The sequence below is a fragment of the Sus scrofa genome, chromosome 12 (genome assembly GCF_054392235.1).
Source record: "Sus scrofa isolate SSC_HxYL_T2T_F1_AM1 chromosome 12, Sscrofa_HxYL_maternal_Yorkshire_Landrace_v2.0, whole genome shotgun sequence".
NCBI classification, from domain to species: domain Eukaryota; kingdom Metazoa; phylum Chordata; class Mammalia; order Artiodactyla; family Suidae; genus Sus; species Sus scrofa.
The window spans coordinates 61,679,809-61,706,999 of NC_139394.1; the positions used below are offsets into that span (position 1 = coordinate 61,679,809).

At 44.2% G+C, this 27,191-nt stretch overlaps 1 protein-coding gene and 1 long non-coding RNA gene across 2 annotated transcripts in view; both read left to right on the forward strand.

Annotated features, from left to right (window-relative positions):
- The first annotated feature begins 3,679 nt into the window (after positions 1-3,679).
- Positions 3,680-27,191, forward strand: part of MAP2K4 (mitogen-activated protein kinase kinase 4) — a 113,661-nt gene continuing 90,149 nt past the window's right edge. The window contains 3 exon segments of the mRNA XM_084986186.1: positions 3,680-3,808; positions 3,811-3,922; positions 3,925-4,135. Of these exon segments, the coding sequence (XP_084842312.1) occupies positions 3,695-3,808; positions 3,811-3,922; positions 3,925-4,135 (437 nt within the window). The 5' untranslated portion in view covers positions 3,680-3,694.
- Positions 19,108-25,588, forward strand: LOC146398409 (uncharacterized). Its single transcript, XR_014821889.1, has 2 exons — positions 19,108-21,297; positions 22,927-25,588. It is a non-coding gene; the product is annotated as an uncharacterized LOC146398409 (long non-coding RNA).

Sequence of the window (27,191 nt, forward strand, 5' to 3'; positions counted from 1 at the left end):
CTGAAAACCTGCTTTATTTCTGCTTTCTTCAAATACTTTTTGTCACATTTTAAAGTTTTTTGTAATTAAAAATTTTTTTATTGAAGTATAGTTGATTTACAATGTTTTGATTTCTGGTATATAGCAAAGTGACTCAGATATATGTATGTGTATACATATATGTATGTACATATGCATATATATACCTTTTCATCTTTTCTATTATGATTCATTACAGGATATTAAATATAGTTCTTTGTGCTCTACAGTAGGACCTTGTTGTTTATTGTTTCATATATAATAGTTTGTATCTGCTAATCCCAAAATCTTAATTTATCCCTCCCCCACCCTTTTCCCCTTTGGTAATCATAGGTTTGTTTTCTATGTCTGTGAGTCTGTTTCTGTTTTGTTTTTCTTTTTGGTTGTGTGTGTGTGTGTGTGTGTGTGTGTGTGTGTGTGTTTGTCCATGCCCTGTGGAGCCGCCTGGGTCAGGGATCCCACACCACAGCAGTGATAATGCCAGGTCTTTACCCCATGGAGCCACTGGGGAACTCCTGTTTCTGTTTTGGGAATAAGTCCATTTGTATCATATTTTAGATTCTACAATATGTTACTCTTTTAATTCAGCTTTCCTGAATGAATTTCCTAGGTTGAATGTTTTTCTTTAGGCTTATTTGTTACCTATATTTTTCTCTTTCAAGTTCATTTAACTGTATCAAGTCATTGTTTTTCTTATTTGATTTGACTTTTTTTTGGTCACTCAAAATATAATTTTTTTTCTTTTTATCATTTTTTTATTAAAGTATAGTCGATTTACAATGTTGTGCCAATGTTTGCTGTACAGCAAAGTGACCAAACTCTTTTTGAACAATCTTCAATGTATTGGAAAACTATATGGTTTAAAACATTTTTTTTTTTCTAGAGTGGTTGCCTAATATCTAGTATTTCTTCTAGGATTTCCATTAAATGATAGGTTTCTACTAATGAAATATGTATAATTGGAGAAGGGGGCTAGTGGCACTTTACATAAAACTGTGAGGATATCATTTGTCCACCTCAAAGAATGGGGGAGAGATTCTCCTAGTACTTATAGGGGTGGGCAGACTCAAAGTCTGCAGAGTCATTTCTTGCTACCACTCTAAAACCAAGGAACTGGAAGTCAGAAATGAAATGACATACACCCACAGTGACATTTAAACAACTAGAATTAGTTGCAAAACCTACTGGCAGGTCCCAGACCAAAGTGTCAGAAAATTACTCAAATAGAACTATTTGGTGTCTGGTAATCCTGCATCTGGAGCCTGATGATGACATTTGGTTTGTTTGGCAGAAAATTGTGGGGCTATGGATGTCTTTTCCCAGTATGCTAAAGTGGCCAAGCCAATGGAAATGCAGAACAATTGCTTGGGGTGGGGGTGGGGTCGCTATTATTTTGCGTCAATCTTTGGTAATTGTTGGCAAGTCGTGTTGATGTTTTGAGAGAAGAATTTCATTTTTTTTTTTTTTTTGGTCTTTTTGACTTTTCTTGAGCCGCTCCCACGGCATATGGAGGTTCCCAGGCTAGGGGTTGAATCAGAGCTGTAGCCACAGACCTACACCAGAGCCACGGCAACCGGGATCTGAGCCACGTCTGCAACCCACAGCACAGCTCACGGCCATGCCAGATCCTTAACCCACTGAGCTAGGCCAGGGATCGAACCCGCAACCTCATCGTTCCTAGTTGAATTTGTTAACCACTGAGCCACGATGGGAACTCCAAGAATTTCATTTGATTTTTGATGCAAACCCTCCAGGCACTGAAATATAAACCTCATGGAGTTCCCCTCGTGGCTCAGTGGTTAACGAATCCGACTAGGAACCATGAGGTTTTGAGTTTGATCCCTGGCCTCGCTCAGTGGGTTAAGGATCTGGCATGGCCGTGAGCTGTGGTGTGGGTCGCAGACGCGGCTTGGATCCCAGGCTGCTGTGGCTGTGGTGTAGGCCAGCAGCTACAGCTCCGATTAGATCCCTAGCCTGGGAACCTCCATATGCTGCGGGTGCGGGCCCCAGAAAAGACAAAAAAAGAAAAGAAAAGAAAAGAAAAGAAAAGAAAAGAAAAGAAAAGGAAAGAAAGAAAGAAAGAAAGAAAGAAAGAAAGAAAGGAAAGAAAAGAAAGAAATATAAACCCCAGACAAAAGCCATCCTTCAACCTATACCTCAAAAGAAGAGAATTTAGGGAGACATAGATCCCTTTTCCCTGGCATTTGTTGTTTCTCTTCCCCTCAGCACCAAGCCCAAGATGTAGAGGGGGTATTTAGCTTGTACTCTGAGCTCAACAGCCTGGATGGGATACTTTCCTTGCAGGTTCTGATAATATTTCCTTTCTGAAGACCTCACACTTAGGATACCCCAGGACCGACGAGCAAAGTGGGATATTGATTCCCAGATGGGAATTTGGCAACGCTTATAACGACCTGAAGTTAGAGATATCACGCCATCAGCCAGGTCTTCAGAGGTGGGTTCTGGCCAGTTGGGAAGTGAGGCTCTCCACTTAAGTAGAGCTCTCTGCTCTCCCCTTCCGTTTGCCTTCACTGCCTGCTGGGTTTACATTCCCTAAGCCCTCCCTCCAGCCACTGTTCGGATCTGAAGGGTCAAGATAATGGTCGAGGCTGGGTTTGGAGGAAGAAGGCAGGGTTCTCTTGAAGGTCACATTTCCAACCTGCTACGAGGAAGTTCCAGCACAGATAAGGTCTGGGTGGGAAGTGTCCTGGTACAGATTTCGTAATGCTTCTGAAGGGCAGGAACCTCCCACTCCATGGTTTTAGACGACTCCGCATGGTCATTCTACATGTAGGTAAGACATACTTCTGCCCAGAGACTCACATCTTACCTCTCCAATTATATGTCTGTTTGTCCACAAAGCCCCACCTCACAGAGAACTTTTTTTTTTTTTTCCTTTTAGCTGCTGCCCTCCTAAAGTCAGTCTCTGTGCCAAGCCCTGAAAGAAACCTGATTTTGTTCTTTGAGGTTGTCATTTTATTCATATATAAATTATATAATTTATATGACTGCTCTTCTAAGGTATAGAGGAGGTGGGGGAGAGAATTCAGTGTGTATTTAGGGGAAGATGCTTATGTAGATAATATATTTTGGGAGGCTGAGGAACTTGGGTGCCTAAGATCCTGTTTTTTGGGAGTTCCCATTGTGGCTCAGCAGAGACGAATCTGACTAGTATCCATGAGGACCCAAGCTTGATCCCTGGCCTTGCTCAGTGGGTTAAAGAATCCGGCATTGTGATGAGCTGTGGTGTAGGTCGCAGATGCGGCTCGGATCTGGCGAGGCTGTGGCTGGCTAAAGCTCGGATTCTACCCCTAGCCTGGGTAGAGCCACAGGTGCAGCCCTAAAAAGACTTAAAAAAAAAAAAATCCTGTTTTTCAGATTTAATGTGCATACAAATTATTACATAGATTCGTATTCCGTAGTCTTGAGATGGGTCCATTGACAGTGCTTTCAGTAGCATCCCTTAGGATCCCCAGGGCAGTGTGGAGAGATGGGGTGTCAGGTAGGGCCTAACAGGATGTGCAGCTAGAGCCCACGCCCCTCCCAAGCGCCACATCAGAGACCTGACAGCACACACGACCCCTGGGGTCCCTTTCAGTTTTACGATGGTTTTGGTTTCTGAGATTCCAACGCCGGGCATCTTAAACTTTGGGGGTCACAGACCTCAGTAGGAACGATGCAAGCTATGTATCCTCTTATCCCCCAAATGCACGCAACCCCTCACTCGGCAAACCGCTTTAGGCCCCGCGTGGGGCCCGCAGCCCTGGCCCAGGACTTGTGCCGGCCTCCGTGGGCTTGGGCACCCACGACCTGGGCGGCTCTGCAGCGCGGCATCTGGTGCGGCTCCGCGTCAGGCGCGGGCGGAGGCGGGCCTGGGGCGTGGCGGGGGCGGGCCGGAGGCGGGGCCAGGCGGCGTCGGCCACGCCCCTCGGCCGTGCGAGAGGCCGAGCTTGCTGCATTGCAGCCGCCGCGGCGCCGCTCGGCTCCTCACTCCCAACAATGGCGGCTCCGAGCCCGAGCGGCGGCGGCGGCTCCGGGGGCGGCAGCAGCAGCAGCGGCACCCCGGGGCCCGTGGGGTCCCCGGCGCCCGGCCACCCGGCCGTCAGCAGCATGCAGGGTAAGGAAGGCGGCGGCGCCGAGACCCCGGCCGCCCGGCGCGGCCGTCGGCGTCGTCGCGGCCTGTCCCCGCGCCCGCGGACGCCCCCGGACCCGGCTGAGGAAGCCACCGGGGCCGCCCGCGCCGGCGCGCCTCCCTCCCTCCCGGCTTCCCGCCCCGGGCTCGGCCCGGCCCCGGGCGGCGGCCGGCGCAGGCTCGGGCCGCGGCCTCCGCCCGCGCTCGGCCCCGCGGCCCCGCGGGCTCCCGGCCGGCGGCGGGGCCCACCTGGCCCGGGCCCGCCCCCGCGGCCGCCCGGCTCGCGGCCGCCGCTTACCTGGCGCGCCCCGCCCGCGTTTCCGGGCGCGCGCCGGCCGGGCTGCGGCGGAGGCGCCCGGGCCTGGCCCGCGGTCCGGCCGCGCAGGTAGGCGGCGTCGGCGGCGTCGGGGGCCCGCGCCCCTCGGCCCGGCGCCCCGCCGCCTCCGCCGCCGCAGCGGGGCCCGCTCAGGGCCATCTTGGTTCCCTGCGGGCGCCGCCGGGCCCGGCCGCCCAGCTGCCCTCCGGGCTCCGCGGTCCTGGTGGACCCTCGGTGCCCAAACTTCTGCGGGGCTTCTGCGCGCCGGCAGGGCCGGGGGTTGCCCGGGCCTGTGCCACCTGTAAGGTAATTAGACAGCCGGTGGCCTGCGAGAGGCGATTTGTTCCGGGCCAGGGATTTCTGTGCTGGCGTTGCATGCAGACAAAATAAATAAACAAGTGAGAAAAGGGGGAATTCGGTTTACAGGGAGAGCTCTGGGAAGTGGAAAGGCCGGGGTCAGAGGGGCTCTGTGCGGTGGCTGGACATCGGAAGCAGCGTCCTCATTAAGGACTTTTCCCCCGGGAATGCCCATTAGCTCTGCACGGCCCTTGACAAGGGGGTGTTGTGAAAATGCCAGGCCCCAACCCGTTTGCGAGCGTTTCCTTGAGTTTACTGGGGAATTTAGACGAGGAATGTTATTTTTGAATCAGGGAATCTCAGAAATCTCTTGGTCAGTTTTCGCAGACTGCTCGAATTATTAGCAGACTCCGTCGGAGCACCCTTCGTGGTCGGCGTGACCATGGTGACTCTTTGATTAAAAATTGCTGAAAGGGCTGCGAGGTCTTTTAACCGTGTGTCTAGTTAGGTTTGACGTTTATTGAGTATTTGGTGTTTAGGAGAGAGAGTGATTCAGGAAGCAGAGGCAGGATTTTATTCATTTTTATGTCCCTGTCGCCCTCCCCATGAGATAATTTAATATACATAAGGAATGGTGGTAGATATATAGACAGGGTGATGTCAGCCGCGAGGACACTTTCTGTGCAGGCCCTCTGATGATTAATTCGGATTGAATTAGTTACTGGATGTCAGCGTCTTGCACCATATACAGATGAAGTGCAGGATGGGTTTCCTGGTGTTCCAGCTTTGCAGTCTAGTTGGTGGCAGTGGTGAAATGAAACAGCAAAATGACAGGTTAGGATGGTATTGTATAGCCACAACGGGTGACTTAGAAAGCTTATGAGAATGCAAGGGTTTTGTTTTTTGGTTTGTTTTGCTCTTTTTTTTTTTTTTTTTTTTTTTTTTGAGGAGGGTAAGGGAGGCTGATAGTTTGAAGAAGCTGCACAAATTAATTTTTGTTCCCAAATCATGTACTATGTATTGAGCATCTGCTCTAATGCCAGGCAAAGTATGCTAGTGCCAGGTATACAGAAAAGTGAGTTGAATGGTCTCCTTGCTGACGGAGCTTACTTCCCCGATAGGATGGGGGAGGGAAGACAATACGTAGATAATAAGAAATGTTACTCATTGAGAAAAGTGTTACAAAGGTGACAGGCTGGGTTTTGTGATAGGAAATAATAGGAGAGGGAGCAGTCTAATAAGATGGTCACAGAGGACCTGTCTGGAGAGATGACTCTCGCAATAAAGAAGGGAGTTCCAGGCAGAGCGAGCAGTGTGTGTGAAGCTTCCAAAGTGGGAAAGAGCTTGGAGTGTTCTGGGAACTCACAGTCGTTGTGGTCAGGAATTATTCTGATGCTCTCCATTCTCTTCCCCCAGCCCTGGGTGTGGAGACCCAGTCAGCTGAACTTTCTAATAAGCAGAACCCATTTTAAAGAGGAGAGGGAGGGCATGAGACTTCTCTTTGAATTATTGATGAATTTTCTTTTGTCAGTACTGTGTGTAGCCTTGACTGACGCAGGAACCTGTTAGTTCTATCTTCTTGGACCTCTCTCGATTGCTCGGAATGAAGAGAAACACTTGGAATTCTCAGGATGTTCTCTAGCACAGGCTACACAGCCAGAGCTTAAGCGGCGGTGGAAGATCTTTTTTAGTTTGTTTTGTGATGCTAGAGCCTAACCGCCCTTACTTACTTCATCTGCCAGACCTTTGGCTTTAGATCAGACTTCAGATGCTTAGAAGATGTTTGGTAAATGCCACCCCCCCAACCCTGACACTTGCCACCCCCAAATACTGTCTCTCCAGGAGCGCATGTCTCCAGCGTGGGACATCCAACAGACATGGGCGGGCGCTCTGCGTCATAAACACTGTGCTGGACACTGGATCACCCTGCGCGTCTTTTCATGGCTTGAGGTCCATGGCCCAAGAGTGGCCTCTGTGTTTGTTTGTTTTTTTTTTTTTTTTTTTTTTTTTTTTAATATCATGATGCTTGAGTTAAGGCAGAGCTCTGGAGCCCTGGATTTGAAACCCCCACCCCCACCAAACAGGACTTAAGATTTTTGTGACCTTGAACAAGATCCTTAACCTCTCCAAGCCTCAGTTTCTCAGTTGGAAAGTGGGAATAATGCTTACCTGAAGGGAACTTTAAGGATGTATAGAAAGTGTGGGCCTGACTGAGAGTAAGGATATGATTGATACTTGTTAACTGTAGTCACTCTTTTTTTTTTGTTTTGTCTTTTCTAGGGCCATACCCGCGGCATATGGAGGTTCCCAGGCTAGGGGTCTAATCAGAGCTGTTGTCGCCAGCCTATGCCAGAGCCACGGCAACATCAGATCCGAGCCGCATCTACACCCTGCACCACCGCTCACGGCCATGCCAGATCCTTAACCCATTGAGCGAGGTCAGGATGGAACCCCCAATCTCGTGGTTCCTAGTTGGATTCTTTAACCACTGAGTCAGGATGGGACCTCCCCCGTCTGTAGTCACTCTTAATAGCAACAGTATTCTTGTTTGTAAGGCTCTAGTTAATTGTGTTAGTAGCAGATGAGTAGCTAACACCTCATGACCTGTCACAGTTTCTTTAGCTGCATTATTATTGGGTCCTACCCTTTTCTTTAACCTATTTATTTCCATTTTTCATTATTGAGCATTTCTGTTCAGAATATTCTTGATGAGTCTGTATTCTACTTGGGTTCAGGTAACTTCTCTGCCATGTACAAACTCTATGACCTTGGGGAAATTACTTACCTTTTCTGAACTCATCTGTTAAAATAGGGATTATACTTACCTTCCAGGGCTGTTGTTGAGAATCACATTATTAGATTAAGGAACATGAAAGTGCCTTGAAAATTATAAAATACCTCCATATAAAGATTGCTATTAGATATGGTTATTTAAATGCTTTAGTTACTGGCCCCTTAAAATGTAGTAGATTAAAAAAGAAAAAACTCATAGGAGTTCGTATTGTGGCTCAGTGGCTTACGGACCCAGCTTGTGTCTGTGAGGATGCAGGTTTGATCCCTGGCCTTGCTGACTGGGTTAAGGATCCTGCCTTGCTGCAACCTGCAGTGCACGTCACAGGTGCACGTTACAAGTGTGGCATAGATCCAGTGTTGCTGTGGCTGTGGTGTGGGCCTTGGCTGCAGCTGCAATTTGACCCCTGGCCTGGGAACTTCTATATGCCACATTTGCGGTTGTAAAAAGGAAAAGATACCTCATAAACATAAGTTAAATTTATTATAGACTAAAGTAGGGAAGAAGAAAACTTTTCATTAAATTTTATTGGGTGTCTCAGAAAGGTCAGTTTTTTAAAAGTGATTAGAATAGTAAGAATCTATAATTGATTCTGAAAAACACGGAGGAATTGGTAAAGTACTAGTTACAGGAAATAGTTATATGTTGTAAGTGCCTCAGATTCTCTTCATGTGCTGATCTAGGCAGTTTTTCTTTCTTTCTTTCTTTTTTTTTTTCATTTTCAGTCTCAAATATAGATGTATAAAAGAAAACTTGGAGTTCCTGTCATGTCTCAGCAGAATCTGACTAGTATCCATAAGAATGCAGGTTCGATCCCTGGTTTCGCCCAGTGGGTTAAGGATCTGGTGTTGCCATGAGCTGTCCTGTAGGTCGCAGATGCGGCTCAGATCCCGAGTTGCTCTGGCTGTGGTGTAGGCCAGCAGCTGTAGCTCCGATTCGACCCGTAGCCTGGGAACTTCCATATGCTGTGAGTGTGGCCCTAAAAAAAGACCAAAAAAAAAAAAAGAAAAAGAAAAAAGAAAACTTATGGACTAGTTCAGTCTTTATCCATTTACCCTCAGCAGAACATTTTATAAATATCAATTTAAAAAGATGCAGCTTGATTCTACTTTGTAAAAATATACAAAGTAATGTACAACGTAGCGACTGTAGTTACTAACACTGTAATGCATATTTGAAAGTTGCTGAGAGAGTAGATCTTAAAAATTCTCACCACAAGAAAAAAATTATTTGCTATGTGTGGTGATAGTTGTTAACTAATTGTGTGACAGTCATTTCACGATATGTACAAATAGCAAATCAAGTTGTACACTTGAAACTAATGTATGTCAATTATACCTCCATTCACAAAATAAAAAATGCATACACAACTTTCAAGTGCAATGAAACATATCTGTTAAGAAAAATGAAAATTTAAACTCATTATACTTTTTTTCCAACATTATTTGCATATACAGTGTATGGAATGCCTTGTTTGACTATGTTTTTACCATTTTAGTCTGGTTTTCAAGAACTGTAGGAGGGTATCTTCATTCTAGTTTAAAGAACTGAATTGGGTGGACAATGGGTATAGTTTCAAACCCTAGAATTGCTTTCCATTCTCATGTGTTGTATACTATTTCTTTCACCATTTATTTGGCATGACCTGATAAATAAAATCCAGCTCAGGAAATTGGTCCCCCCTCAAAGCACATATTGCATTTCTCTATGTTCCCATAAAAAGAAGAGCAACCTTAGTATTAAAATTTAAAGAGTAGAAGAACATACTATTTCAGGATACTCGTTTTCTCACACTTCCTGCAGTGTCCTTTATCAGAGCGAATGCGCGCTGAAACTTGTTTAAGATGGGATGTTAGTGAACTCTGTGTGTTGAGTCATATTTCTTTTGTTGTAATTTTTCTCTTTTTTCTATTCCATTTCTGTTACCTAATTTGAGAAGCTGGATTGGTTTGGACCCATAGAGATTTTCTTATTTTTTGGACCCCTAGCCTGGAAACATCCATATGCGGCAGGTGTGGCCCTGAAAAAGACAAAAAGACAAAAATAAATTCATCAATTAATTAGGTAATTTGCCCTAGCTGAAGTGGGTTTTAATCCCCCTGTGTGGCAGGTGGCCTTTGCCCTTCTTACTCTACTGCACAGGTTCACACGGCTTCTCCGAGCTCCCCTCTCAGCCATTCAGGTCTGAGAGAAGGATCTTTGCCAGAAGTGATGCAGATCCAGGAATAGAAGGACGAGATGATTTTAGGTTTCAGTCAGGGGGCGGAAGCTGTAAGCATCCAGCATGTTTGGGTTGCTTTTGGCGTCTCAGTGCTTTCCGATGCGTCTTTATGTTGCACACGTCTTTCTGCACTTGCTTGGGAGGAGCGGGTTACCCTGGCATTTGAATTTGAGGGCATTTTGTTTGGGAATCTGCAAATAAGTAGAAAACTCTAATTAGATGTTGGCGCAGGAGGCCAGTATAGATTTGAAAGGTGATGAACTCCTTCCAGGCCATATATGATACAGAAAAAGGCACCCGCTTAGCTTAAGAGTTAATGACATATGTGGCCATCCTGGCTACATTTGTCGCCTGGGCTGCTCACTGTCCTGCCTGCTCATGGGCATGGGTTCGCTTCTGACCCTTTCCCCAGCTCCAGAAGCTCTTCATGTGTCTCTTCTCACACATGGCAAGACTGGGAATTAACGAGAACTCGTAGAAAGGGTTCAAGGGCAAGAAGAGCCGAGATCGGCGCCACGCAGGGAAAGGCAGCATCAGCCAGCAGTTAACAGCTCAGGAGAGGCCTTCCCGGAGAAGCTGGCAGTCGCGTCACGCGCAGCTCGGTTCTTGAAGAGCAGCACGTCATTCCCCGCCACGGGGGAGGATGGGGACTGGACACCACAGCAGCTCTTTCAGGCCTTGCTATATCGCATCTTACCAACAGTCACTCCGTTTTCAGGAGGGGGAAACTGGAAAAGTGCTGCCAGATGTCTCTCTGTTAAATATCTGACACGCCTCTGTCTGTTCGTGCCTGACTTTGCTAAAAAACGAGCCACATTAAATGGCTCCCCTGATGCATTTGCCGGAGTCCCTGAGATCTGGGTTAGCTTCCTGCCAGGGGACAGCACCCACCTCTGGAGGTGTCGCGCTCAGTGCCCCAGGCTGTGTCTAGGAAGGGCCGGAGCAGAGAGTGGAGCGCCGCGTGGGGATCCTCTGCTTTGACCTCTCTAAGCTGCCCGGGAGTGAAAGAGGCTGGCTTTGTGTGGGTCTAGCTGGTCGTACAGGGAAGAGAGACCGGGAGTAAAAATGACGCATGACACCCTGCTGTATCCCTGCTCTGGGTGGGATGCTTTAGATTGATTACCTTATTGGATCATCACAAAACGCTCGAGATCACTACTCTGTTTTTACAGACAAGAGCGTAGAGGCTCACGGAGGCTCGGTATTTGCCCTCGGTCATGTCGTTAATGAGCTGCTTTCCCTGTGAACGAAGCTTCCTTGAACCGGCTCGCGATGGTAAAATAGCCCTTGGTTGGTAACTGAAGAGTGACTGAGATGATCAGCAGCCACGGGAGGAAAGGAACTGGCCTCTGAGCCCCGCCTTGATCCTGAATTGCGAGCAGGATGGCAAGGATTAGTATTCATAAAATCAGGAATGGTTCTGGATGATGTGAATTATCTGGAATTGCTAAATTAAGGTAGATCCCTTTCTAGGTTTGAGAAAGGTGAAGTCAGGAAAGCTAAAGGAAGTAACACAGCAGGAAATCTTGTGGAAGGCTAAGCACAATGAAAACACGAATTTTGGATAAGCTTAGATAAATGCTTAAATATTAGAGCCATAACGACATCCTGGGGTAGCTTTACAGTTGAAGGCACATGCCAGGATTTTGAGGTTGAAGTTGGAAAGTGGCAAACTACTAACTTCTTCATGCTTGTGTCCAAAGGAAGTTTGGGAGCTTGGTCTGGGGGCCTGAGCCAGAGAGGAAGATGGCTGTGACTTACTTTTTTTTTTTTTTTTTTTTTTTTTTTTTGGTCTTTTTGTCTTTTTAGGGCCACACCCGAAGCATATGGAGGTTCCCAGGCTAGGGCTCTAATCAGAGCTGCAGCCGCTGGCCTATGCCACAGCTCACGACAACGCCGGATCCTCAGCCCACTGATCGAGGCCAGGGATTGAACCCACAACCTCATGGTTCCTAGTTGGATTCGTTTCTGCTGCGCCACAACAGAAACTCCCAGCTGTGACTTTTTTATGTACGTGTGGCTTCACACTGCAGGTCGTGATACATTTTCAGCCCGACCAAAGTCCAGGGTGTCCAGGAAATGATAAGGCACTACTGAGGGAGGGGGACATTCTTACCCCCTGCCCTGCTCCCTCCCTGGATTACTCCCTCAGCCCAGAAGAAAGGGGTTGGGGTGACTGCTGTACCCTGTGAGGCCCATTACACAAGCAGAATGACACGTGAAAGTTACTGTTCCCCAATCTAAGATTACTTGATATTTTTATTTTATGTATAAAGGAGGAGACTTGGACTCAAATGAAGTAGGTCCTTGAGTTTCACAGTTGGAACTGGAACCTCGTTTCCTGACATTCTTCCTTTTGTTTTCTACGTTCTCAAATCCTGTTTGCCTTTTGTTTTCACATACACTTAACACATATCCTCAACAGTGTTTTACACTGAGACAGACAAGCTCACTCTATTTGGTAAATACAGTAAATTGTAGGTTTCCAGTATGGCCAGTCAAGGGCTCTCAAGATTGAGGTTAGAGGGTGAGAATGAGGGAAAAGGGGGGAAGAAGGCGGACGAGGCCTGGTGAGGACAAGGCGGGGAGAGGCCCCGAGCCTTCGGGGAGAGGCCCCGAGCCTTCCGTCCTTTGTAGGCTGTTTCGCCCCTGCCCTATACAACTCCCATGTTTATTCTCGAGGGTCGGCGATTGGATGAAAATAAACTTGGCTGAGGCCAGTTTGAATTTGAAGCAGAGGGTCATGTAAAATTAAGGCCTGGGGTACAGGTACCAAGGTGAAAAAGAGTGAGGCATCTAGGATTTGAAAAGCTCACTGGTCATTAGCAACAGATTCAGCTGATACTTAGTAGTCCTCTCAGATGCAGGATTTGGTACATGCATGGAAGACAGAATTTAGACAGAAGTTTTGAGGCAAGTGAGACCTCAGAAATTGCACATATGTGAATGAATATTAATGGACTAATTATAACAGCCGCAAACTTGCTTTTTGTGGAGTTGAGGATATTGGAAGTTGTCCTCACCATTTCTTTGTCGCTGTCTTTGTCTTGTACAAGATTTGCTGGTGATGGCCTAGAACCCCCTGCTCTGTGAGTGTCATGAGCTGGGGGAGCTGTTGGCTCCTTTCCCAGATCTGCGCTGTGAGCACCAACTTTTTGAGCTTTGCAGGTTCTGTGTGTAGATATATGTCCATGTTCAGAGTCTCTCCCTCTCACATATGTATGTCGGTATGAGTGTGTGTATTTTATAGCTATGATACAGTCCATTGGAAGTCTAGAAAGATTCAGCTAAGAGCTCTTTATCTGATTTAATGGATATAGTTACATGGAAATCCAGGGAACGGTGAGCCCTTCTGTTCCAGTACTTTAGCCCACGCTCGCTTTGCACCTCTAGGCTTTTTGGAGTGAGAACTAATGCCGAGGTGGACGTAGATATAAGCCCTCAGAGTCCGTTCACCCGGTCACTTCATCATTAGGTAAAAAGAGCGAGTCTGTAGTTATGCTCTGAGAATTTGACTCCCCTCCCTTTAAGCTACATGTGTTGATTGTACTGATGACAGGACTTTAAGTTTTGAGAATTTTTTAGCATTTAAGAGTGGGCTTAACTTCTAATGTGTTAGCAGTGGTTGGTGACTTTCTAACGCTCCCAGTCACATGCACCTTAAAACTGTCTTTTCTAGTTACTGTACTTTATTATACACAGCTACGCAGATCCAAATCATGCTTTTTCATATCCCTTGCAAATTGATATTTTCTTGCCCCTTTCCCCATGCATATTGCTATTTTGTTCACTTCTTATCTTTTATTTTTGCTACCAAGTAGCAACTATTGACTCTTTGTAGGGTTAAAGAGTAACTGTTGAGCCTTTTACCAGCTTCCAGGTGATTCCTTCCCTCCTCCAGTGGGAGACCTGTAGCGGGGCTCCTCCCTGTTCTCCGCTCCACTGATGCCTGCAGAGAGCCAGCGCCCTTTCCTCCTGGCCTGTGCCTGGCTCTTTTGCCTGGTGGTAGAGGGAGGAGGGGGCTGGCTGGTTTTTAGTTCCCTGGGCTTACAAGACCCACAGAATCCATTTTTCCCCTTCTGAGGTCTGTTTTTGCTGCACATCTTGGGGAGGGGGGCACGCATGGAACCTCAGCAGGAGAGAGATGAGTGCTGGGGCACTGCCTCCAGTTGGCCCCCGTTCTTCCTCCCACGTTGCCATCAGGCAGTAAGCAGTGGGTCACTTTTATGCCCCCAAGGTACTTTCGTATCAGAGTGGCCACATTAGCCATTTTTTAGGTTTTGTGGATGATAGGTACTATCTTTGTCTTTTTTTTTTTTTTTTTTGTCTTTTTAGGGCCGAACCCGCGGCATATGGAGGTTCCCAGGCTAGAGGTCTAATTGGAGTTACAGCCGGCCAGAGCTCATGGCAACGCCAGATCCTTAACACACATAGTGAGGCCAGGGATCAAACCTGCAACCTCATGGTTCCTAGCTGGGTTCATTGCTGCTGCTCCATGACGGGAACTCCTTTATCTTCTTAAAATCCTAAGAGTTTGGATAGCTGGATAGAAAAGACTAGTAAACATACCCTTTTTTTCTTTTTTAAGTGATTTTTCTTTCTTTCTTTTTTTTTTTTTTTTGGTCTTTTTGCCTTTTCTAGGGCCACTCCCACGGCATCTGGAGGTTCCCAGGCTAAGGGTCGAACTGGAGCTGCAGCCGCCGGCCTACGCCAGAGCCACAGCAACACAGGATCTGAGCCGCATCTGCACCACAGCTCGTGGCAACGCTGAATCCTTAACCCACTGAGCAAGGGCAGGGATCGAACCTGCAACCTCATGGTTCCTAGTCAGATTCGTTAACCACTGCGCCACAACGGGAACTCCGATTTTTTATTTTTTCTATTGTACTTGGTAACATATCCTTTTTTAGGCTTGGCTGTTTTTCCTACAAGTTTTGATTGAATTTGTATAAATACAACTTGAATGATACTCATTCTAAATTTACTCTCTCCATTTTGTTCCCCAAAGCAGTAATAAACACAAGCATGGGTAGACCACTAGGAAAAGCAGAAATTGATCCCGTAGGCTATGGGAGCCAAATAATATTTTGGGAAGGCTTTCGTTTCAAACAGTTTATTTCACTGGGCGCACTTTATGAAATTACATCTGTATGAATGTATGCGTGAGGTATAACCATATCCTACTGAATTTGAAAAATATGTTCATGTTTCTAAGGAGAATTTACAAGTGTTCTTCCTATAATGCCTGTCGTCCTACTTACGATCCCCAGGGACTCAGTCTTTTTTCAGGCCTACTTGAGAGGAATTTCAGCATCTCTCTGGTAGTTCATTGTCTTATCATTTGAAGTTAACTCATTGACCGAATGTTGTTCTGTGTGTGTTTAGCTTTCACAGTTTAGGAGCTACCAAAGTTTTTGAAACAGGGATAGTAATCACCAGTAGCTCCAAGTGAGTAATTTGAGTCAGTACAGTAACTTGTGATATATTCCGAGTTTGTGGGTAGAAAAAATTGACAAAAGCTCTCTTAAAAGTTACTCTTAGTTTCTAAGGGCTAATAGCTCTCCAATAAAGGTAAAGACAGCATGACTTACAATTTAGATCTGATTTCAGTTCCGTATAATAAAGTACATCTGTATCAGAAAGAGCCGAGTTTTTTGGTTTTTTTTAAGCCCATGTGTCATAGGTGTTTCTGTGATGGTGGACGTTATGTCATTTGAACTGTTCTTGAATTAGTTTTATTCAAAATGTAATGTAAAAATGCAATGTCATGTTCTAATTTTGGTTTGATTTACAGTAAATGAGCTGGAACTTATCTCTTTTACTTTAGGCTTTCAGATAAACTTCTATGAAAAGGCACAAAGTAAGCTACGCATTTTATGATACTATGCTACTTATTTTTTTCGTATCCATCTTGGTATTGGGAGTGTGTCCACTGTTGTTTCAACTAACCAACCATGGCAGTTTTACTTTAAAAGAGCTTCCATTTTTCATTCTTTTTCCAAATCCAAAAAAAAAAAATTTGTGTTCTGTTCTTGATTATAAATTGTTCTAGTTTTTACTTGCAGTCAAAATAGGAGAAAGATATATGTTGGTATTCAGATGTAAGTACAGAAAGATGTATGTAGATATAAACATATATGCTAGATTTAGAAAGATGTGTGCAGGTATCGAAAGACATATAATCATATATATGAGGTATGAATATATAAAAATATATACACAGGTATTTGGACTTAGCCATAATTTAAAGCTCAAGTGGAGGGAAGTGCACTTTCAGGATTGGAGTGCAAAAAAATAAACAATTTAACTGTGCTTACACATCATGCTTTAAAATTTATTTATTTATTTATTTGCTTTCTAGGGTTGTACCTGCAGCATATGGGAGTTCCTTAGCTAGGGGTCAAATCCGAGCTATAGCTGCTGGCCTACACCACAGCCACAGCCACAGCCACAGCCACAGCCACAGCAGCGCAAGATCTGAGCCGTGTCTGCAGCATACACAGCTTGTGGAACACCGAATTCTTGACCCCTTTGAGAGAGGCTAGGGATCGAACCTGCATCCTCATGGATACTAGGCGGGCTCCTTTCCACTGAGCCACAGTGGGAACTCTCCAAATTGATTTATTTAAACCATGCAGTTTTATACATTTATACATTTTGATTTTCCTTTTTCTTTTTTTTAAAAAAAAACTAGAGTTGCAATGTTTATTTCAGGTTCTCTCTTATTTATTTGTTTGTTTATTCTTTTTTGCCACACAGGCAGTATGTGGAAGTTCCTGGGCCAGGAATCTACCTATGACACACAGCAGCAACCAGAGCCACAGCGGAGAGAACGCGGGAGCCTCAGCCTGCTAGGCCATCAAAGGAACTCCCTTAATTTTTTTTCATTAAAACAAACCTGTGTCTTCCTTCTACTCTCCTCCCTGCCCCACCATATGGACCAGGGTCGCATCATAGGGCACCAGCCTTCATGGAATACAGAGTAGGTTTTCTATAAGAAAGCAAAATTTACAAAGCTAAAACAAATGCATTTTAAACTTAAATATCATTTGTACAAAGTGCAGTTTAAAAAATCTCTACTCAGGAAGACTGTTCTCCAATTACCATGAATATTTCCTCAAAATACAGTGTATTCATCTCCTGCTTCATAGAGTAGGGAGATGAATTCATAGAGTAGGGACGAAGAACCACTGCTTTCTGATACACGTCATTGTCCTTCTGCCCCAGCTTTATGAGGCTTAATTGATGCATTACACTCTGTGAGTCCGAGGCACCCCTCTGCACCTCGGAATGTCCGCGGCCGTAGGGTGGGTGAACACCTCTATCGCCTCACGTGATAACTATTTCTTTTTGGTAGAAGACCCTCTAAGATTTACTCTCAGCAACTTTCAAGGGCGTGGTACAGTGTTGGTAACTGTTGTCCGCGTGCTGGACATGGTAGCTTTCTCTGGTTAGTTCACATGAAATAAAGTTTAACCTGGAGAAAACATTTCTGTGACTTTAAAATTTTCCGATGGAATCAAAATGCAAAATGCTTAGTATCCAGTGGTTGAACATCATGACTTCCTCTAAAAGTAGTTAGCAAACATTTATTTCTTGAATGGTCCACCTGTAATATAAATATATAATGAGTAATAGAGAGGGCAGCCAGGCCTTGGGATAAAAATTGTTTCATTGGTCCATTATTGTCATCCTTCTCTTACCTGGAACTAAAAATAGTATAAGATTCTCCGTGAACCTGCACGTGTGATATATATCTACATGTAACGAAGTTACAGCTTCTGTTTTATGCTCTATTTTAATTTTACCGCATTTGCTGTGATGGTTTTTAGCTTTATTTATATTCTAACATAAAGTAATTCTGTCTAATATTAATATAATGTAAAATTTTTATTTACATATTGACATAAAGTCCAATTTGAGAATAATACTGGCATTTAAATAATTAAAACTGCATTTACATGGTTGCTCTTTTCTCTAACTAGTCCAAATCGTGGACTTAAAACAAGAGAAACCGGATTTTATTAAGTTTATAAATAGCACTGTAGGCCAGTTTGAAATGCCCTTTAGTCTGCCTGCGTGGTGCTGTCCCTTGTCACAGGAGGGACAGGCCTGCAGGACTGCCCGCTTTAACACGCGTGGCGGAATCTGACGGCAAGTACACGTCCTCCCTCCCATTCATTGCTCACTTTTGGTTGCCCTCACTGCCTCTTCACACTGTGACTGCTTTCTCCTTTCTCCCTCTCTCTGGGAGGTCCTCCTCTTAACTGTCCAGCTTTTGGAATTCCGTGCAGCTTTCTACCTTCACTCACGGAGCACACGTTGGACGCCTAGGTACCGGCAAGTGAGGGAGATTATTGGGGCAGAAGTGCCTGGAACGGTCTCTGCCCTTAGCAGGCTCTTAGTGCAGGGGCGAAAGTTGCTTCTGCGTTGATTCCAAGTGTCCACCTACTGATGCCGCAGACCGGTTCGTGTCTGAGCCCAGCGTGAGGTGGTGCAGGAGCGGATGTGTCCTGGGCACCTTTGCTCCTGCTGTTCTGTCGTGAGTGAGAACAGGCATGTGGGGTGCTTCGGGGTCTCGTGAGAACTGCTTTCCTGATTGGAGACCATGCCTCAGAGGTCCATCCCTAGCCTGACCTGCTTTGGGGTTAGGCAGCGCTGTCTGTGCCGGCCAGGACCTCAGTGGAAGCCTCAGGGAGAAGCGGCTCACATAGCGACGGTCGCAACTGGGATGATGGTACCCACGGCCAGCTCCCACTTGGCAGCATTTATTTTTGTGCTCTCGGTACCTATATTTTACGATGAGTTTTTAGTTGCTTACACATAGTAACACTTTTTTCCAAGACTGGTCCTGTGATGTGCATGACTTAAAAGTGCCACTTTGTCCTGTTTGCAGACAATCAGTCTTGCAGTTTGCTCTAGAATATATTTATAGCCATTAACTGAGTGTCATAAGTAGCCGTTCATGTCTTTAAAAATAAAGGGCTTGAAATCACCAAAGCAGCGTTTTCTAACCTATTAAGACATACTCTATTGCCAGAATCTCCAGTTTTATTCTAAGGATGTTTCACAGTTGTCAGAAAAACCACAATCTAATTCATGAAAAATAATTATATATCAACACGAGTTGTAGGAGGGCGTGGAGTGCAAAGAGCACGAAGCTATACGCTGTTGAGCCCAGGAAGTTTGGGTACTGCTTCACGTGCTCGGTTCTCCATTGCAGATCAAAGACTGGTTGTAAGATGATTCTAATGACTAATGGAAGCTCTGAAGGATTAATTTTCCCCTGTTGTTTGACTTTCACAGTTTTTGTTTATCATATTGCTAATCACTATTCCAGTTACTACAACTGCCTGTTATAAGTTAGCGGAGTTTTCTCGGTAATGTGTGTAGGGTTTTAACACACACAGACAAATAGTATGAGATTGCATACGTAATTTTGGAAGCAGATTTTTATAGAAATTCAATAAAAATCCACTTTGCACCTCATAATCTTTTTAAAATCAATTACGATTTGTGCATTTATTTGCTTTTAACTTTCTAAATATATATAAGATCGTATATATTTAAGATAGAGCTGTTATTTGAAGCAACAGTGTTGTTTCTTTTAACACCGTTGGATGGTTGAATTTTTCTAAAGTCTGAATGTAAGACTACATCAGGGAAAAATATTTTTTCCGATGTAGAGCGCCTACATTTAGAAAGTTGGTTGGTTCATCATTTTTCATTTGGAGATAATGATTTTGTACTTGTAAATATGTTTACATGATTTATGACCAAGGTTGAATTATTATATCTCAGTGGCTTCAATGAGCTAACATAAATCATTAGAATATGATTTGCTTTGCTTTATGAAGCCAGTTTTTTTGGGGGGAGGGCGGAGATTTGCCTAGAAACAAAGTTTTTGAGATGTGGCTTCATACATGTAAAATTCACCTCAGTGTATCAACGTTCTGATTTTTTGTTTGGATGGTAATTGTGACCCATTAAAGATCCCAGAGCACAGGGATTTTCCTCAAAAAAAAGCCTAATAGACTCTTGTGCTGATCAAAGTGAGAGTAGTTAGGAATTTGGCAAATACTCTTTAATAATTTAGTTTTCACACAAGGGCACTGTTAGCCTTTTTTTTTTTTTCTTTTGCCTGAACTCGTGTATTTTCAGCCCATCCATGGCTGTACAGTTCTTAAAAGCTAAAGATAAATTTTTTTAATAGTTATTTTCCCAGTACAATTTTTTTTTCTACTGTACAGCATGGTGACCCAGTCACACATACATGTCCACATTCTATTTTCACACATTATGCTCCATCATAAGGGACTAGACATAGTTCCCAGCGCTACGCAGCAGGGTCATTTTGGTGGTGTGGAGTTTCTGCAGCTTTGCCTTTTATACTTTTGATAGCTCTAAAAAGATTTAGTGGCTTTAAAAATTGTTTTACTTGAGAATGTTGGCGTAGCAACAGGATCATTATTTAAACAATTATATGTTCCAGAGCTGACTGTTACTCTTGAAGTCACTAATAGAAATTAGATTACAGGTATTGATTACTTGTGGTAACACTGCATATTCGAATATTTTGGGGGGGAAAATGGAGATGTCTAATGACATAAATTCATTTCATTGTGAAACTATCCTTTTTAAATAAGTACTTCAAATTGTTTTAAAATTGGTAATGATAAAAATGAAACAATAAAGCGGAGGAAGGATGTTTTATGACTCTTTCCAGAAGTTTGAAGAAGTCCTTAGTAAGTTTATAGACTTAAGAAGTTCTGTGAAGGATAATGTTTTTCTCAAAAGAGTGTTTGACCTGATTGGAGGTGGAGTGTAGAAAACCAGAGTAAGAAGTAGAGGGAGGGTCAAGCGGTCCTGCGTTTAAAACTAAGGGATTGGGGAGCTCCCTCGTGGCACAGCGGAAATGAACCCGACTGGCATCTGTGACGCATGTTCGATCCCTGACCTCACTCAGTGGGTCGGGAGCCGCGGTATAGGTCGCAGCTTCGGCTTGGGTCTGGCATTGCTGTGGCTGTAGCGCAGGCCAGCAGCTGCAGCTCTGATGTGACCCCTAGCCTGGAACTCCCATATGCCATGGGTGTGGCCCTAAAAAAAATACCCAGAAAATTTAAGAGCTTGGGATTTCCCTTGTGGCACAGCAGATTAAGGATCCGGCATTGTCACTACAGCCACTTAAGTCCCTGCTGTGGTGCAGGTTCCATTCCTAGCCCAGGAACTACCACATGCATGGTCGTGGCCAAAAAAATAAAAACTAAGAGCTTAGAACATTCAATTGATTAAATTTCCAATGTCCTATTTTATGTAGCCAAAATCTACGTGCAGTGGCTAGCATTTTAATTCCAGCAAGCCTAAGAAACAGAATGACCACATTTGCTGCTATTGGAGGTTAACAAGTTTTGTTTAAATTTACGTATATGATGGAGTTCCTCTTGTGGCTCAGAGGTAATGAACCAAGAGGATACGAGCTCGATCCCTGGCCTTGCTCAGTGGGTTAAGGATCTGGCATTGCTGTGACTGCAGCATAGGCCAGCAGCTGCAGCTCTGATTCGACCCCTAGCCTGGGAACTTCCATATGCCATGGGTGTGGCCCTAAAAAAGCAATCAATCAATAAATAAATTTACATCCATGCTGAAGTTGAAAAATGAGAGCTTTGTAGGATTTGCCATAGACCCTTGGGACTAAGCATCCAGTGAAAGTCCCAACCACTACACCACCAGGGAACTTCCAGTCACACCCTTCTGCTTGGGAGCAGCTTTTATACTGATGAAAGCCCAAGGCTTGTAGTACAGGCAGAGTCGAAGTGCATGTATTCCCTTTTTACCGTGTACCATTACAGGGGACTGTTACCTAATTATGTTTGATCTTGGAAGTGGTGGGAATATTAATTCCTTCTGAAAAATGGTTTTGTCGCTAGAAGAAGAGCTTCAAATATCTATTGTACTTAAAAATCATTTGGAGAATGATTTTTTTGTTTGTTTTGTTTTTTGGCCATGCCCGTGGCATTTGCAAGTTCCTGGGCCAGAAATTGAACCTGTGCCACAGCAGAGACCCAAGCTGCTGCAGTGACAATGCCATATCCTTAACCCAATGCACCACATGGGAAATCCACCTATGTGATATTTTTGAATGGAAAAAAATTAGTGATTCTCCCTCGTTGAGGAAAGTTTCCCTTCATCTGCCAGTTGAATTTCACTACCAGCAATGAAAGGATATTTGACAAAAGTTTTTAGGTTGAACAGGTCCACGGCAGAAATGATGTGAGAAGTTTCCAGAAAGTATTCTCAACTAATTCTCCAGTTAATCAAAGTGGTTTTCAGTTTAGTTTATAAATTTTGGGTGATAGTTTTCAAACAAGGTGTAGTAAATACTTGAATTCTCACTATACGATTTTATGCGTGCTTTCAAAATCCAGACACAAGTGTCTAGATAAATAGATGTTCTAGACGAAACTTGCCACTCTCTTGTTGATGTGCATCTTCTCATTAGGTAGAATTCAGTGAACATTATTCAGAAATGAAACTCACGTGTATGCAAACATATTTACTCTCCTTTAGAGAACCTCCTAAAAGGTTCAATACACAGAAGGTCAAATGTAAGTAACATTTAACAAATATACCACTAGTGGTGAGAGGCACTGGGATGTTTAACGGTGGATTCAACTAGAGCCTGCCCTGAAGAGCTTTATGTTCTTTGAGAGGCTGAACGTGTAGAGACAGCCTATGTGGTAGACATAATAGCAGCAGTAGCTCTCATTTACTGTACCAGACTCTGTTCTAAGCTTTTTATTTATCCTCTCACTTTATTTGAATTATGTAAGTGGCTTATGTATGAATTATGTAAGTGGCTTATTAACTCTTTACTTCTTACAGCAACGTTGTAAAGTAAGTATAATAATTATTCTAGATGAGGAAACCGAAGCACAGAAAGGTTAGGTGCATTTTTCTAAGGTCATACAGCTAAGGAGTAGCAGGCCATGTGACCTTGGTTTGGTTACAGGTTACATGCTGTAAACTACAGTGTTTTATTGATTCTTGAAAGAAAGCAGTGAGCACTCATAGGAATGATTTTTCTCTCTTTTTTAGGGCAGCACCCGAGGCATGTGGAGGTTCCCAGGCTAAGGGTCGAATCAGATCTGCAGCTGCTGGCCTACACCACAGCCACAGCAACTCCGGATCCATAACCCACTGAGCACGGCCGGGGATTGAACCTGCCTCTTCTTGGATGCTCGTCAGATTCATTAACCACTGAGCCACAACAGGAACTCCAGGAATGATTTTCTAAACCAGATGGCTTTTGAGGAGTCATCACCTGCAAATGGTCATGAAATCTGGATTTACGTTTATATCATTTTTGATTTTTCTGGCCCTGGAGAGTTTCGCGATGTTATCTAATAAGCCGAACTGAATATGAAGTGGAAAGATTCCTTCTTGTGGCTCTGAAGCTAGGGACAAAGGGGGGATCTACCAGAAGGGGAAAAATGTCTACTAAAAATGTAAAAATTATGCTGGCCTAGGCAGATGCAGAGGATGAACTGCTTTGGGATTCCCAAATGCCCTGTGTGTCTGGGGAATAGCTGACCAGGATGAGTGGGTCAGGAGAGCTGGGAGTCAGTTCTGCGTGAGGGCAGATTTGTATTAGACTTTGTACTGTTTTTAAAACAATCGATATTTGCAGTAAAAGATGTGTGTCTGTCCTACTTTCTTGTAATTAGGGATGGAAGAAAGGACATTCATTATCTCATTTTTTAAAACTTAATGATAGACGTTTTCACACCTACAGAAAAATGGGACAGAACAGTAAACCCCATGTACCCATCATGTAGATTCAACGATTAACCAACATTCAGCCAATTTTATTTCACTTGTTCCTCTCCCTCCGTCTTTTCTGGAGTATCTTAGAGCTAATTCTGATCATCGTTATTGCATCCACAAGTGTTTCAGTGACATGTCTTCTAAGTGGTGAGGACTCTTAAATACCGTTACCACACTGTGAAATAAACAAAGCAGTAGTGTCAGAGGGCCACTCAGTGTGCAGATCCCCCGAAGCCCGACGCGTGCCTTATTTGTAGTTGATTTGTTCAAGCCTAGAGCTCAACAAGGTTTACACACACACTGTGGTTGGTTGATAGGTCTCTTAAATTTCTCTAAATCTGTAGTCGTTCCCTGTTCTCTCCTTTTTTCCCTTGCTATTTATTCATTGAAAAAAAGGGGGGGGCATATGTTTTGTAGCACATTTCGGATTTGGCCGATCACATCCTTCTAGTAATCTGTGTCCCACATTGCCTTGTACCTCCTGGTAATTGGCAGTTTGGTACAGAGGCTTTGATCACATAGAGATTCAAGTTTTTGGCAAGAGCACCTCAGAGGTGGTGCTTTGTATTTTTTGGTCACATCACATCAGGAGCCTGTGACTTCTGGTTGCAGCTCTTGTTAAGATTGATCAGTGGGTTGCAGTGCTCAAGGGTGATTCAAATGGAATAGAGTTCCTCATCAGCCTTTCACCTGATGCTTCTGGCTACCATCAGTGATTTTCGTCTAGATTGTTTACTTCTTTAGGGCCTGGTTAACTTGTGTTTCTAAGCGTCTGTGGGCTCTGCACATGGTTGCTGTAGTCGGCCAAGAAACAGAGTTTGTGCTTGGGGTGTCCTGTCGCATTCACATTCTCGCACGGATCATCTGTGACGCCTGCACCAGTGCCGAAGGATATGAAGATGTGTCTGTGTGCCCACACACGCACACAAACATTTATCGACTTTTCTATATTCCGGGATACCTGTCTTTTCTTCATACCCTCAAACTTGAGTTGACCTAATTACTAATTGGGGTTCTTTTAAACTTTTAAAAACCTCTTGATCTCTGAAGACAATAAAAAGCCATGTCACATAATAATTCTCGACAGTTTTTGGTGAAGTTGAAGAACAGTGGGTGTGAGACCAGTTCTGCCAAATTAAGGTCCGTCCCAAACCGGATTCCAGCTTTGCTTGTTAATTTATATTCAGTGCTTAGATGGCTCAGCTCCTTCAGGCATTACCCTCCCAGGACTTGGGAACCAGAATCAGACATCGAAAGGCAGTTTGATGAGAATGGGAGTCAGTAAGAGTTGTTCTCATCCAGGATACAAAAAGGCCTGGTGAACCGCTGGTCTTCCAGTTAGCAAGTACCTTCTCCGTGACTGGTGTGTTCTTGTCCGACAGGCGTCAGTGTTCACCTTCCAGTAGTAACACCTCCCCATTTCGCCACCCTGTTCAGCCCCCGTCCTGTAACTGCACTATTAACGTCGTGATGCTCTGACCCCTATTTGACCTTGCACAATTTGTAAATCCCGAATCCGAGAAATTTCAGTCAGGGTACACTCCCTTCCTGTATGTTCAGGAAATAGGGCACAGCCTTTCCTCTTTGAGTGCCATTTACCCTCTTGATTAATCTCAGATTCTAACCTTTCAAAAGCCTTAATTTATAGAATACAGTTATGGGCAAAAACAGTACTTAATTGTGTCCATTAAGAAATGGAAGTGATGGAGTTCCCGTCGTGGCACAGTGGTTAACGAATCTGACTAGGAACCATGAGGTTGCAGGTTCCATCCCTGGCCTTGCTCAGGGGGTTAAGGATCCGGCCTTGCTGTGAGCAGACACGGCTCGGATCTCGCATTGCCGTGGCTCTGGCGTAGGCAGGCGGCTACAGCTCCGATTGGACCCCTAGCCTGGGAACCTCCATATGCTGCCGGAGCAGCCCTAGAAATGGCAAAAAGACAAAAAGAAGAAAAAAGAAATGGAAGTGTTAGTCGCTTTTTTTTTTGGAAATATTATTTTGTAGGGTATAAAGAAGCTATTTAAATGTTGGAGAGTATGTTATATAATGTTTGCTTTGTGTAGAAGATACTTATTCATTTTCCACCTCCACCTCTGTTGCTTGCTTTGGTGGTAAAACAGATTTGAATTTAAATTTGGGTTGTGAATTATTACTTAAAATTTCTTTAAAAAGATATATGGGTAATGCAGCAGTAAAATGGAAAAGGTTTGTTGGGTTATAAAAAATGATCACAAGTTTCGAAACTCAAGGCAGTTAAAAATGCTTTGATGGGAGTTCCCTGGTGGCCTAGGGTTAAGGACTGAGTGTTGTCACTGCTCTGTCTTGGGTTTGACCCCAGCCCTGGAACTTTTTGCATGCAGCGGGCACATCCAAAAAACAAACAAACAAATCTTTGAGATTTGCCCACTTATCCATGTGTCATGAAGTTCTATCAGGAGCATTTCTTTGAAGCTTCTGGATAACTTTTTCAGAGAACCTACTTAATTCCTAGTTATACATCTTTCAATCAGTGAGAACAAAAGAAGCAACAAATTAGATCTTTCAGGAAGTACAGATAAAACCCCATTTGAGATGTCTGAGTGAAATGATTTTGTACTGAAAGTGTTCAATCAAAAACTTGAGCTTGGATTATTCATTTATTCAAGGACTATCCGAGTTTCTGACCTGCCAGGTGCTGTTATGAAAAGGTTATGAGAAGTCCCTGGAGTGCTAAATCTCATTTCAGTGGTCAGAAGTCATCCAGACGACTATGTAGGTTGTGCATGTGAGAATGCTTACGTTCAAATGTTGACTGTGTTCTTGAGGAGGCAAGGGGTTATTGTGTAATAAATGCAGTGTGCTATGATGACTAGTTAGAAATTATATAGTGTGGGGGGTTTTGTCCCTCCTCTGCAGTTCTTAATTATTGCTGACCTGTTAATGATGTTTTAGAATTGGGCAAGTCATCGTTGAAATAAAGCTTCACTTTTGCTTTAGGTAGCACAAGCTACAGGCTTGCTTATAGACTTGGATAACATAATTAATTGTAAGTATGAATGGAAATAAGGAAAGATTTACATTTTGAAACTAACTTCTTTTGCCTTTAGGAAATCTTAATATTCCTCACGATTCAGTGGTTCAGATTTTGACACTCTGAGGTGTTGTCTGACCCCATGCAACTTTCAAACAGCAGCTGGGTGTCCACCAATTCAATTCCGACACTGTCTTCCTAGAGTCAGCATTTGGTCTCACAAGTTAAAGCCCCGCCTGGATACCCTGACTTCAGATCCACCTACAAAAGGGCTGCCTGCTTGGCTGACCGCAAATTACAGGACTCCCTTAACACCCCCCTGCATTCACTTATTTGCTAGAATGGCTCGCAGAACCCAGGCAAACACTTTACTTGTGTTTACCAATGTATTACAAAATGCAGCTCAGGGAGGGCCCAGTAGATGGGATGCCAGGGCAAGGTGTGGAGAGAGAGGCCGTGCAGGGCTTCCATGCCTTCTTCCCAGCGCTTCGATGTGTTTACCAGCTAGGATGGAAGTTTCACTGTGTAGGAATGACTGACTAAATCTTTGGCCTTTGGGAATGGAACTCAATCTCCAGACCCCT